At 43.8% G+C, this 14,925-nt stretch overlaps 1 protein-coding gene across 1 annotated transcript in view; it reads right to left on the reverse strand.

Annotated features, from left to right (window-relative positions):
* KL (klotho) overlaps positions 1–8,032 on the reverse strand; it is a 38,082-nt gene extending 30,050 nt beyond the window's left edge. The window contains exon 1 of the mRNA XM_019971416.2: positions 7,211–8,032. Coding sequence (XP_019826975.2) covers positions 7,211–8,032 — 822 coding nt within the window. The remainder of the gene's footprint in view (positions 1–7,210) is intronic.
* Positions 8,033–14,925: the final 6,893 nt, after the last annotated feature.

Raw genomic sequence — 14,925 nt, forward strand, 5'->3', positions numbered from 1 at the left:
GGCAAGAATACTGAAGCAGGTTGCCATTCCCTCCTCCAGGGGATCTTCCCAACCCAGGGATCGAAACTGGGTCTGTGCATTGCAGCCAGATTCTTTACCATCTGAGCCACCAGGGAAGGCTTAATGTATAAAACTGGTTTCAGTTTACCTTGACTATTTTATCAAACTATAAATGATACTGGTTCATGGCTGATGTTCTGACATCCATACTGCAAATAATGTTATTAAGAAAAAAAAAATCTATTCAGACTGGAGCCATGCAAGTTGACTAAACATTTATCTTAAGTCAATATACCAAATTATATCAGTCATAAATTTTAGTAGATTTCCTTTAAACATCAAGAAAAGGTACTTGTTTTATTGTAAAATAGGTCATTTCAAAACTGATTTGAAAATCTAGTCAAATGCTGCTGAAATAACTGCAAAGACTGTCCCACTGAATGCTGAGGGTTACGAATGAAGTTAAGTGAGGCAACAATTTCTAACACATTTGTCTAATTCCTTTCATCTAAACAGCTCAAGAGGATCACTTCTCAAGTTCTTTTGCTTTTATTGACTATAAAGATTCATACCTCACCTTTGTAGAGCTCTTTACATTTTTCAGAACATGTTGACATACCTGATTTTGTTTTAATTCTCACAATGTATCTGAGAGGTGGACAGTGTGGGGGAGACCACCGCTTGTCCTTAATGACCTGTTCCCAATTGATTTGCTGAGCACACAGCTCCGCAGCTGCATACGCCTCCGCTCCCTGCACCACGTGACTGAATTCTGTCAATGGGAGGTGAGTGCGAGAGATGGTGCAGCCTTCAGGTGAAGCTCCCACAAGGTCACATACTCCTCCTTCCCTATCCCCCATCCACTGGATGAAAATGGAGATATTATCTGCCTTGGAAATGCACAAAGGTCACATTCCTGTCTGGGTAGAAATTGTTTCCTTTGCTCTTCCTCACTTTTTAAAACTCCTTCCCAGATACTGGGTGAGAAAGCAGATTGCAGATATTCAATTTACAAAAAAGAAAAGAAGGACATAGTGAAATAAGTAAAGATTATTTTATATCTGTGTTTATTCATTCATTAAAACTGGTATCAGTATTTCTTCTGCTCCAAGGACTCAGATAAGTGCTAAAAAAAATATGATATACAGTCTGTGGCCTCAAAGAGCCACAAATGAGTAAATGATTCTCTGCCTCTTGTTACTACAAAAGGGGAGTACTTGAGTCAAGTCTTTGAAGGATAAATAAGAGTTTATCCCAAGATAGAAGAGCTATGGTGATACTTTATCTCTGTACCCAGAATATATCAAGATAGAGCATATAAAAGGTAGTTAAGCTTATCTATTTAAATATATTATGCTTATCTGTTTAAATATATGCTTAAATTATTTTTAATCACATAAATACATAATTCTATAAATAAAGCATAATTATATGTTTAAATTATGCTTATCTGTTTAAATATAGATCACTGACTTGATGGACATGAGTCTGAGCAAGCTCCAGGAGTTGGTGATGGACAGTGAAGCCTAGAGTGCTGCAGTCCGTGGTGTCGCAAAGAGCTGGACACAACTGAGCAACTGAGATTGCAAGTATCACTTTGTAGTTTCCTGAGATGTGGATCTTGAAGGATTCAGAAACCGTATGCATTTTTACTTACCCTCTCTTTATTTCTCGTCCTCCCAATTTTGTTTTTTATTCTCTTCCTAGACCTAAAATTTCCTTTATGCCTTAAAAAGATAACATTCCTTTTAAACATCCAGAAAAGGTATTTGGTAATATGTTTTATGTAAAGTAGGTGATTTCAAAACTGATTTGAAAATCTAGTCAAATGCTGCTGAAATAATTACAAAGAAACATACTTTTTGTACAAATTAATTTTAAAATTCTGGCTTGGAACATCATGTTGTTTGAAAAAATAAGATAACTCAGAAGACTTCTGTGTGCAAACTTTATGACTAACTACTATATTCAGATTGTGCGTTTAGTCATTTTGTACTTGAGAAATGCACATTGGCATTATTTGAATGCTTAGTATTCCCTCTTCAACTCAAAAGAATTGACACTGTTAAACACTACTTTGATTTTGAAATTATTTTTAGTTTTTTTCCTATTCTTAAATTTTTCTTGGACTTGACTGTGACCTTCAAAAAACATTGTGTTCAATCAGATATTCAAAGAAGAGTGAGTCAAGCTCTTCAGGAGATATTTTAACCATTTCTGATTAAATACACTATTGAATTCAGTAGTCTATAAAATACATTAACATTCAACTCAGTTGATTATTCCAGCAATGTACCAAAAAATTTTAATGAGCGGAAAATTGGTAAAGTGCTTCACAAAAGTACATAGCCTTATAATTCGAACATGTATCTAATAGATAAATTGCCTCCACTATTACTTGGGGAAGGACAGCTCAACCAGATAACAAAGCCACTTCCAATACATGCTCCTAAAACCAGCCAGGAGAATTCCCCCATCTCCCATTCTGAAAACTTTGTCATAATGTTTCATAGTGTTTATAGACAGTTTTAAGTTGTTTGGAAACTTTTACAATGGAGTCATACATGTGATGATGACCCTTAAATTTTTACTGAAAATGTCAGATTCTGCACCATTATAGTTACTGATCTTACTATCTGATTAGGATTTAATACTCCCTGTCCCATAAGAAAGTGGCTAGAAAATTGATGAAGAGAACAGATCTTAGGAACATGAGTTTATAAGGGCAAAGTCAGGCTGTTAAATAGCCAGAAGTCACTTACTTAGCACTTACCAAGGGCAAGATGGCATTTTAGGATAGATGAAGTGAATGTGTTTTCCTCATTTAAGGAATTACCTGGCTAGTTAAGCAAATGATTAAATGAAAGAAAAAGTGTGGTAGGGGGCATCAGAGTGAAGCACTGTGGGTTCCACAGAAGGAACAGATGGAATTTGAGTGTAGGGCCAAAGGGAGCATGTGAGCTAGTTCTTAAAGAAAAAAATGTGATTTTAATAAACAGGGGACTTTATCCTGTTCATTCATAATGATATCCTTGGGAATATCTGCCGTGGCAAACTGCAAGGAGCAAGGGCAGAGGCAAGGACATCCGTCATAGGCTGTTCCAGTGATCCAGGCAGAATGTGATGGGGGCTTGGACCTGGAGTTTTAGATAAAGAGAGAAGTGGCTGGATTCTGTATACATTTTGAAGGTAAGTAGAGCTATAGGCTGGAGAAGGCAATGGCAACCCACTCCAGTACTCTTGCCTGGACAATCCCACGGATGGAAGAACCTGGTAGGCTGCAGCCCACGGGGTCACTAAGAGTCGGACACGATTGAGCGACTTCACTTTCACTTTTCATGTACCGGAGAAGGAAATGGCAACCCACTCCAGTGTTCTTGCCTGGAGAATCCCAAGGCCGGGGAAGCCTGGTGGGCTGCCATCTATGGGGTCACACAGAGTCAGACACGACTGAAGTGACGCATCAGCAGCAGCAGCAGCAGAGCTATAGGATTGGTTGATGGATTGAACATAAGATTTTAGAGAAAGGAAGAAGTTAAGCTTTGGTGTCCAACCAACTGAAAGAGCAAAGCTACCACGATGGAGATGGGGAAGACAGGAATTTGCTTTTCGATGTTAAATGTGGCATGTCTATTTGACATCAAAGAGGATAAGCTCTACACTCAGATAGAGAAGGAGAAGTTGTTCTTCTACACTCAGATATAGGAGAAGAAGAATTTCTCAGGGGAGAAGTTCTAGCTGGAGACTCAAAATTTGGAGTCATCAGGATATAGAGTCTTCAAAGAAGAGTCTTCAAATCTAGAGCTTAGGCCCCAGGAGGGAGGCCCCAGCACTCCAACATTTAGAGACATGACAGGGAGGAATAAGCAAAGGGAACTGGGAAGAAGTTGCCAGTGAGCTGAGAGAAGGGAGAGACAGTGAGGTTCTGGAAGCCAAGCTAAGAAAGTGTGTCAAGAAAGAGAAGAGCAGTTGGACAGATGCTGTAGACAGATCAGCTGACAGGAGCACTGATGCTCAGAACCAGGCAGGTCTGTACTGTATCTAATGCGCAAAGTAGTACCTCCCAGCCCCACCTCCTTAAGTGAAAGAAGTTGTCTTTTGGGACTTCCTTGTGGTCCAGAGGCTAAGACTCTGTGCTTCCAATGCAGGGGGCCCGGGTTCAACCTCTGGTTGGGGACCTAGATCCCACAAGCCACAACTAAGAGTCCATGTGCCGCACTAAGACCCAACACAGCAAAATAAATAAATAAATATCCCCCGTGCCCCCCAAAAAGTTGTCTTTTTGTCACAGGTTCCCTGAACAGACATTTTCAAGACTCCCTGGGAGTCCCATGTGCATCTCGAACTTGGTCCTGGTCCTCCCCAGAATCCCATGGGCAGAACAAAAACTCCCAGGCACCATTGGAGCTGGACTCCAACTACCAGCCTTAACACTAGTTCTTCAGGAGCCATTAAGACCCATCTTTCTAGAGCTGCGAAGGCACAGCAGTCCCTCTTCAAGCTAGAGAGAAGTTACGTCTTCTTTCCGGGTTATATTTGGATGAGCAAAGCGGTCTGGATTCCATGGGCTCTGCAGGGAAATCTTTCTGTCAGTTCTGGCTCTGTCAGGCTCTGTCTCTTTCTCTCATACATACACACATACAGGCTATTTCTATCAAGGGGACCTCAGTACCAAAACCCCACAAAAAACAGGAAGACCTCCATTCCGAGCAAAGCTTCCCCATCCCATTATTCATCCTGCAGTTTGTCTGGCCTGCCTCTGTCTGATGCCTCCAGGCCATCAGACAATGATTCTTAAGAATCTGGTGCTGGGATGAGGGGAGACAGGGTTGGGGGGGGATGTCAAATTTCCAGTCTCCCTAAAGCATCTCCTTAGTCTACTTGTAAATTAGTGGAAACACAGAATGGGGAGGGGAGGAGTGCTGGCCAGATCAATCCTTCACCAGCATCAGATCCCCAAATGTAAATAAATGTGCTAAGGGCTCAGTAGCCCCTACCAGGAATACCTAAAACCTGGCTGAAAAGTTCTATTAATATCACCAAAATGTTCCATTACCAAAATCTGGGAATATGATTTATCTTTTCAAATAAGATCAAAACTTCCATACTCCCCTCCCCATAACACAAACACCAAGAAAGAATATTAACATCAGAATGAAAATATCTCATAGGACATAATTAAAGATATCATCTTTGATCATAACAACTTACTTCTTCATAAGATACAAGAATGACTACACTCCGAACCAAAGATATGTGAAAGCAAAATTAATTTTTTACAGCAACTGTAATTATGTTTGCAACATCAGCAAAAGCAACTGTCCATTTGTTACTAATTTCTTATGAACACAAAGTCCACTGGGAAGGATGGTTAGTGTTTGGCAAGTTTTTGTGTAAGGAGACAAAAATATAACTGGGAAGTTAATCAAAAGGCAAAAAGTGGGCACAAGAGTCAAAAGCGTGTTGACTATTTAATATGCCAGAGTACCAGAAAGCTCCTGTGGTCCCAGTTCCTTATCTTATGTATGAAATGAATGGGTAAGTGGTTATCATAACAATTGATGAGTTTTATATTCATACAGAGTTTATTACATGCATTCTAAAAACAGAACTCATACGATTTAAATCTACAATAGTAATTTTGCAGGAATAGTCTATTTGGTCCTTCAGTTGGTCCACAAATCTCTTGTTTCTGACATGAACTGAAATTTGCTTATGTTTTCTCCAAAAGAGGGACAAGCTTTTTCCATAGTTTTCTATCACCAATCATGAACAGGTGCTGTTTGGGTCTTCTGATTCCTTCAAAGAGCTGACAGACTGAACACGTTTATTACCACTGCTCTAAAGTATCTTACTGAAAAATATATATATGCCAATATGGAATCACTAAATCACAAGTTTTTGGTCAAACAAACTCAACATTCTTTTATGACCTGTGGTAGCAAGCAGGTTTTTTTGGAGCTGACACACAATCTAATTAGCCCTTATTACACACTATCAGCAGCTCTGAGTGGTAAGTCAACTCAATGACCCAGGAACTGTTCTGCCTCAATTACCTATGGCTTCGATTAAAAGTGTGTAGAAGTGAGTCTTCATCTTGACTTTGTTCAAAATATGTGGCTTAATTCTAAATTTAAAAATAGGTCTTCCAGTAAATGCAGAAGTCACCAAAATACTGTGCCAAATGTTATACATTTAAGCCCATTTATTAAAAGGTTTGCACATATACATATAAAATATTCTATTATGATACAAAACTGTAAGAAGTGTACAAACAACTGACGTTATAAAGGAACCCTCAAATTGATGAACCTAATCTTGAAGACTAAGTAAAGGAGAAAAGGGAGAAATAATTCTTTGGAAGACGTCGTCATCATGGCACATTAATTCCTCCTCTGCCAAAATGTATTAAGCCTTTTGCACAAGGGTGTTAAAATCAATTTTGTCAGGCTAATAATCTCATCCCTGGGGAATCCTTCCAACTGGAGACAGCATCGCGTACATACAGTTGTTGTAGTACACAATCTATCCCGCCCTTTAGTAGTTTCTGTATCTTAGGTAGCTTTTTTTAAGACTGTACAAGGGGTCTTCACACTCCTGCTGATTAAGTAAGGTTGGCGGATGTAGTTCTCAATCCTGCCACTGAAAGAACTTCCAAAGAAAGACAGTTGAAACTCTGCTCTGCAGGAGATGCGATTTTAACATCTTCGAGTTTGCTGCAGTGTGAACTTGTGCCACAAGCAAGACAGATCTTATTGGATTAAACTGAACTCGTGACATCTCCACAAACTCTAGCAGAGAGCAATGCTGTCTGTGTGGCTTCCAAGCAAACTTCTTTCCTCGTGCTCTGGCGGCCGCTCCTAGTCCTATTTCACCTCTAGGAATTCTCTACCCTCAAGAGAAAGGCGCTCCCATTTCTCATGAGAGAAACGAATCCCCATTTCTTTTTGACGGTGGCCTCAAAAAAGGCAGTCCCCTGGCGCGCCCACCGCGGGGTTTCCCTCCCATTCTCGACTCCACGATTTCCTGGGAAACCCAAGAAGCTCAGCGCCCCCCACCCTCCCTGGGCGTGAACCCCAGGAAACCGCACAGGTGTGCTCCAATGGAACCTCCTCTGATTGGCATCCCCCAGTCAGACACCCCTCTTGCCCTGGCGTCTCCAGGGGCCCTCTCCCCGGCGTGGCCCTCCACCTGGCCCCCTCGCACTCACCAGGAGGAGGTTGTGCGCCACCAGGTAACCGAGTCGCGGGCTGCCCCGGACGCCGGGAGCCAGGCGCCCTGTGGCGTAGCCGTGCCAGGCCACCACGTAGGGGTTGTCGATGGTGATCCAGTACTTGACCTGGCCGCCGAAGTGGCGGAAGCAGAGCTCGGCGTAATCCCTGAAGTGGTCGGCCAGGGCGCGGTTGGCCCAGCCGCCGTAGGCATCCTGCAGGCGCTGGGGCAGGTCCCAGTGGTACAAGGTGACCACGGGCTGCACGCCCAGCTCCCGCAGCCGCTCCAGCAGACGCCGGTAGTAGCGCAGCCCCTCCCGGTTGGGGGCGCTGGCGCTGCCATTGGGGAGCACCCGCGCCCACGAGATGGAGAAGCGGTAATGGGTGACCCCGAGCTCGCGCAGCCCCTCCGTGTCTCGAAAGACATTGTTGTAGCCGTCGCTGGCCACGTCCCCGGTGGCGGGCGGGGGCGGCGACGGGGCGCCCGACGGCCAGCCGGCCGCCGAGGGGTCGCCTGGAGGCGCCGGGGGGCGGTGGGTGAACGTGTCCCAGATGGAGGCGCCCTTGCCGTGCTGCTGCCAGCCGCCCTCCGTCTGGTAGGCAGCGCTGCCCACGGCCCAGAGGAAGCCGTCGGGGAAGGTGTCGTGGAGTAGCCCCGCGGCCTCGGGGGTCGGAGGGCGCGCGAAGCGGGCCCAGGTCTGCGCGCCGTCGCCGGGCTCGGCGCGCAGGGGGCGACCGCCCAGGGCCAGCAGCAGCAGCCACAGCGGCGGCGGCGGCGGCGGCAACGCCCGCAGGCGGCGCGGCGGGGCGCGGGCGGGCATGCTGCGCGGGAGCCGGGCGCACGGGCGCCGCGCCGCGCCCCTTTATGCCCGCGCCCCGCCGCGCCGCCCACCCCCGCTTCCCCCCGCGGGCCCCGCTGGCAATGATTACCTGTGGCCCCGCGCCTCCCCCCGCCTCCCTGGATGAGGGGGAGGGCGAGGGGGGACTGGGGCGCAAAGGGCGAGCGGGAGCCCGCGCAGGGGGCGCGATCGTGGGCCCGGCGCAGCGGGCGCGGCTCTCGGACGTCGGAGAAAAAGCACCTGTGCCTCTCTGCGCCCAGGGGCAGCCAGGGATGTTTCCGCTGCAGGACTTTCCCTGCGAGCTCGCTTTCTACACCCCATCCGCGCCCCTCCTGGAAGAAGCCGCCGAGCCCGGGAAGGGAGGCGGCCACCCCAACTTTCCCGAGTTCGGCGCGGGGTCTGTGGGAGCGGGGTGCGCCCAGAGGAAAAGCACCTGCTTTTCTCTTCTCTCCCTACTCGGAGGCAGAGAAGAACGACTGATGAGACTGGAGTTGATTAGGAACTGGCCGAAATTGTATTGGGAGGGCAAGGTGGGGAGAAATATGTTGGAACTTGAAATGTTGGGAGAGAAGGACCCGAGGTGGACTTTCCATTGCGGTCTCTAAGGAAGATGCTCGCGTGAAGAGCCGCCCCACGTGCGCAGCCCGAGTGGCGCTTCCCGCAAGACCCCAGTCTAGGACGCCTTCGAGGAAGACAAGGGAGACGCATAGGCTCCCTTGAACTTTGCTTTCATCTCCCTCTTACGGTTATGTTTTAACCATTTCAAACCAGTACTTGTTCTTTAATTGGATCGTGCAAAATGACTTGGTGAATGTCTAACGACAGTTGTTGGTTGTTCTTCCAGAAGAAAGAGAACCGCCAAGGTTTGGACTTTGAGTAGTTCTCATTCACCTCTGTTGTCCTTTTGCATCTGTTTTTTGAATAGTCACATGTTTCAGCTTTCAGCTCTAGCTTGGCAAGTAATTTATCTGAACAAACCGTGCACGCAGCTGCCGGTGGAGTGGGCGGACTCTGGATCCCTGATCAGTGAAGAGAAAAGGGAGGAGGGGTTTAGCCCAAGCGCCTTCGAGGACAAAATAGAATCATGACGCCTTTCCGGTCACCAAAGAGCCCTTTTGACAAATTGTGGAGACACTGTGAGGTTGCGTAGACCTGATCTGTGACTAACTGGGGACTGGACGCTCTGGGCTCCTCCTCCTTTGCGATCTTGGGTGGGACAGTCTCTCCAAGCCTTAGGCTTCTTATTTATAAAATAGAGATGGTCATGTCTGCCCTGCCACCTTAGACACTTGTGACGCTCAAATGAAACAAATGTGCACGCAGAGCAGGTATGCCTCCATCATGGCACACCTGCTCCTATGATCAATGACTCAGATCTTCTTAGAGGTACATCTATTACCTAGTTATCACCCCTGCACTGCTGTTTCATACAAACTTAAAATCAATAAAGTTTTAAATTTTTCAGATGAAGGTGCTTCAATTAATTTCCTTAAAATGTAAGCACAACAAATTTATTCCAGTGTTTTATTAAATATTCCCAACTCTAGCCAGCATATATTATTGTGGTTTAGTAAGATTAAGCCATCAGGTTGGAACAAGACATTACTATTCTGTTACATGTGGCATCTACAGTTTTCAATAAATGTGAAATAACAAACAATGACACTCCAGCAATTAAAAAAAAATTATACCATGCAAGCATACAGTCACACTCTCTTCCAAATAAATTAAAAAGCTTCTATGTCTGCACCCAGGCTCACATTTCCCTTCTAGAACTGATGATTAGAGTGTCTGCTGCTTGTAGCTTGTTAAGTTTCAATTAGAAATGCTTCATGGGTCTCATGGAAAATAGCTTAGGCTAAGTGTTCACTTATTGATGTATGGTCTGTTTGCTCAGGGCAGATTGTATTTATTGCTACTTTTATTTAACCAACAGTGAGAGAAAGAGAGAGAGATTTAAAGAGATGGATTTTTAAAGCAGTGATTAAAAAATAGAACCAAGGTGACTAATAAACGCTTCACATTTGAAGTTCTCTCTCTGAGGGGTACATAAAGCCTATGTATCTCCAGTTGAACATCATAGCTTTCAGTATTTCAAGGATGTTCCCAGGTGATAGTTAATTCAACCCAATGATAAAGATTGCATGATAATTAAACTTTATTTCCAGAACTTGCTGTTTATCAAGGTTCTGTTCATGGTTATTAAATTCTGGATTCCTGGAGTATAAATAATTGCTGCTGCTGCTTTGCATTTGTTCAGTTTTATTTTGATTCTTTCACATCTAAAATGTGGGTTTCATTCAATGCTTTGTTCTCCCACAAACAAGAGATTAATTACTTGCTGTGCTTTGAATATGAAGGTAAAGTTATTGATGCACTGAAGGAAAGGAGATTTTTTTTTTGTTTCTGAGGTACAGAGGACAGATTGGAGGAGATTTTTAAATTTAAATTTATTTACTGACCTTTGTCGTGATGATGATTTTCAACAGCCTAAAGGGAGTCGTCAAGGTGACTAACATCCTTCATCCCATCCCTTCTCCTGGCTGCTCCTGGGACCAGCAGAGCCCTTGCCTGCGAAGGGAGCAGAAAGGGGTTCACTGACTCACAAACAAAACATCAACCCAATGGGGGGGCTCCCAGCTCACCAGCTACAGACACTAGCTTCTCTGAGGAGATACTGAGATCATCAAAACAATCTCTCTCAGCAACCACCATGGGCAAAGCAACCACAAGGAGTTCAAGCCTTCAAAACAAGTGACAACCCCTGTCCTCAGAAACAGTAGTGATGGGGACTTCCCTAGCAGTCCAGTGGTTAAGACTTCACCTTCCAATGCAAAGGATGCAGGTTCGATCCCTGGTCAGGGAGCTAAGATCTCACATGCCTCACAGCCAAAAACTCAAAATATAAAACAGAAGCAATATTGTGACAAATTCAATAGAGGCTTTATAAATGGTCCACACTAAAAAAAAAAATCTTAAAAACAACAGTAGTGATTGGAAGAAACAGGACAAACAAAGTTGGTAATAATGTTCAGTTTATTACATTGAGTCTTAACAAATGACACCTATGACAGGTATTTGAAGAATTCAGAAGGAGAAAGTATTCTATTTTGAGTTGGTTGGAAAAGTTTCACAGATAAGACATGATACTATCTGGGGTTACAGAGTAAAACTTGCAAAAAGTCTGGGAGGTAAGGATATGGGGAAGCAAAATATGGAAGGAAAAAAGTGTCCTCAGTGTATTCATGGTAAAAAAAAAAAAAATAGTCTATTTGTCAGTGGAAGGAAATAGTGGGCTGAAAATGTAGGTAGGGATAGAGTCTTTAACAGGTTTTATTATTGTATCACATCAGAGCTTCTTTTACTCATTAAATAAATACTTGTTTTGTGCTGAGCACTATTCTAGGCACTGGGAATGCAACAGTTAACAGTTAACAAAATAGACCAACAACCCTTGCCTTTTTGTCATACCACTCTTTACTCTGTTCCAGCCACATACACCTCCTGTTTGTCCTTGGAACTAGCCAAACTGGCTCCCAACCTCAAGGCAATGTCTCTCTGGAATGCTTTTCAGAACCACCTGCTTCTCCTGTCAGGTCTTAGAACAAGAGCCACATTCTGAGAGCAGCCTTCTCTAACTCTCTGTCCAGAGTAGTTCCCCCAGTCACTCTCAATCACATTGTCCTGTTTTATTTTTCTTGTCGAGTTTAGGACTAACCCAGATTATCTTGTTGGTTTACATTTTCCCTTTATCTTCAATTAGAATGTAAGCCCAATGAGAAAAGGCATGGGGCTTTTTCTTTGCAGTACCTGGAACACCTAGAATAATGTCTATCCATTATAGTTGCTGCACTCATATTTATGGAATGAATGAATGAAACCATTAGTAAGAGAGGCTGAAGCACATGCTGAGAATTCTGGAGCCACATCCCGGATTACAAAAGAGGCTTGATTAGTAATGTCTACTAATCAATCAAGAGATTGATTAGTAATATCTGTCTTAGCACAGGCAGGAGACATGGTCACAGCAACGGCCGTATTTGATATCCTGCATCTATGTGTATTTCAGGGGGCAATAGCCCAGGCCCACTCCACTAAAACTGCAGATAAGTCTGATGCTACAACAGGAAAAAGAACACGAAACAATGTCACTGTGGAATAGTTTAACTGCCAACATCCCCACTTCCCCTGGCACACCTCTGACAAGCTCCAAAAGATGGAAAAGGCACTGAGACTAGGGCAATAGGCTTCGCTGAGCTGGTAAGGTAAGTTCTTCATTTCACAGGGGTTTTCAGAGCCACTAAGTATCAGATGCACCTTCCTAAAGAACTAGGAATGCAACAAGGCTCTGTTCCCACCTGCTTTATCCTTGTTTTGCTGATTTGTCATTGAAACAAAGCTAAGTAGATTTACAATCCAGTAGCTTAACTTCCGGAGAAGGCAATGGCACCAAACTCCAGTACTTTTGCCCAGAAAATCCCATGGATGGAGGAGCCTGGTGGGCTGCAGTCCATGGGGTCGCTAGAGTTGGACACGACTGAGCGACTTCACTTTCACTTTTCACTTTCATGTATTGGAGAAGGAAATGGCAACCCACTCCAGTGTTCTTGCCTGGAGAATCCCAGGGACGGGGGAGCCTGGTGGGCTGCTGTCTAGGGGGTCGCACAGAGTTGGACACGACTGAAGCGACTTAGCAGCAGCAGCAGCAGCTTAACTTCAAATCTGTAAGGGCTTTTGTGGTCAGTCAACTCAGGAGCCACAGAAAAGTTTTGTAGTGGAGCTACAAGGGCAAACAGCAAGATGGCTCAATTTATTTTAAGAAAGGGGACAATATTAGTCAATTGATTTGTCAGTAAATTGAGGGGGAGATACTAGAACCTGAAAGATCACTTTAAAAGCAACTATAGTAAAGTACATAATGAGTTAAGGAAGGCTTCTGCCTAGCATGGTAAAAAAATCCAAAAAAAAGAGAGATGAGAGACAATACAAAAAAAGAAAACTGATTGCATGTGACAGGTAGGTGAGAGGGGAAAGTAAATGATGATTTAAATGTTTTGAGATGAGCTGAAAATAAAAACGACACCACCATTGATGTTCCTGAGTACATCAGGAGGTGTAATTAATTTCTGATGAAAGATGACTTCAGTGCTAAATATGTTAAATTTGAAGTGTCAGTCAAATTTGTAAGCCAGGTATTAAGCAAATAATTGGAGTTATCACTTTGAAGCTCAGAAGGCAGTTACAGATTGGAGATTAGGATCAGAAATTTTGATCCCAGGATATTGGATGAGGACATTCAAAAATCAAAATTGTGATTTCCCTGATGGTCCAGTGGTTAAGACTTCCCAATGCAGGGAGAGCTAAGATTCCACGTGCCTCCTGGCCAAGAAAACCAAAACATAAAACAAAAGCAGTATTGTAACAGATTCAATAAAGACTTTTAAAAAATGGTCCACATCAAAAAATATATATATTGAAAAAAATCCAAGGACAACTAAAAGCCAAGGGCTAGCCTTATCTCCATTTGTAGGGAGTGGATAGGGTGGAATTAAAAGAAAAAGAGAACACACAGGGTGCGCCAGAAGCCTAGAGTAATGTGTTTTTCAAGCCAAGGAGGTAAGCCTTTCAAAAAGGAAAGATGATCAAACTTGGTGAGAAAAGACATCTGACCTAGAAATTAGATCATTTGGAGATTTTGGAGACAGATGTTTTAGATTGTAACAGGGCTTAAGCCAGATTACAGTGAGAGTGAGTGTGAGATGAAAAAATAAAGGCCACAAGCACATAATCTTCTGACAAGCTGGCCAGGAGAGCGAATGAGAAACGATGGTCACTTAAAGGGTTCTCGGAGTTCAGAGAAAATATTTTCAAGATGAGAAACCCTGCACACCTTTGTACACAGAAGAGGAAAGGGGAAGGAGAAGGAGAATTGGAAGTTTCAGGAAAAAGGTGAAGTAAGCGTACAGTCATAGCTGTGACCTAAGGCAGCTGATTGTGGGCTTTTCAGGTCCCAAAATATTAAACATGGAGACATTAAGAAAAGCAGAAAAACAAGATCGTGCAGCTAGAATGCTGGAATGGTGGGGAAGGAGCAAAAGACAAGGAGTGGTAGACAAAAAATCACTAAAAAGAAAGGGAACAAAAAGGAGCTCTGTGAAGTCTTTTTTTTTTTTTCAACAAATATGCATATTTTAAAATGTTATTGAAGTATATTTGATTTACAATGTTAATGTCTGTTGTACAGTGACTCAGTTATACGTATATATACACTCCTCTTCATAATTCTTTTCATTATGGTTTATCACAGAATATTGAATATAGCTCCCTGTGCTCTACAGGAGGATCTTGTTGTCGTCAAGTCAGAACAACAGCAAAGGTGTTCCCGGGAAGCTGCAGCTCTGCTGAGCTCTCTGGGGCTGAAGTAGACCTTGGAGACACTGTTTTGGGCTCTGTGTGCTCCTGACGCATCTACGCTTTCAACTCTTCTGAGTGGAGCAGGGAGTCCAAAGGCTCAGATCCTCCCCTTATCCTCCTAAGTAACACCACTGCCTCTCTAGCCTGGAACTGTCTTATTACACCAACTGAACACATGCTGACACCAGGTTCATGTCCAGCAGCAAAGAGCATGGCCATTAGGGACTTAGGGCATTGCACTGCTAGAGTGAAAATGTTTCTACTTCCTTTTTTTCCTCAACTCCCCCACCCCAATACAACAAGGAGAGACATAGCCATCTCAGTAAAATTGAGAGAGGTTAGTGTACATGAAGGAAATGAAGATGAAGGGCTGGTGAGTGAATTAACTGAGGGAGAGGTGCATGAGAAGCAAGATGGTGTACCTAACATCACTCCAGAAAAGATCAAGAGCGGAGGTACTG

This window comes from Bos indicus, chromosome 12, assembly GCF_029378745.1.
Source record: "Bos indicus isolate NIAB-ARS_2022 breed Sahiwal x Tharparkar chromosome 12, NIAB-ARS_B.indTharparkar_mat_pri_1.0, whole genome shotgun sequence".
In the NCBI taxonomy this organism is placed as follows: Eukaryota; Metazoa; Chordata; class Mammalia; order Artiodactyla; family Bovidae; genus Bos; species Bos indicus.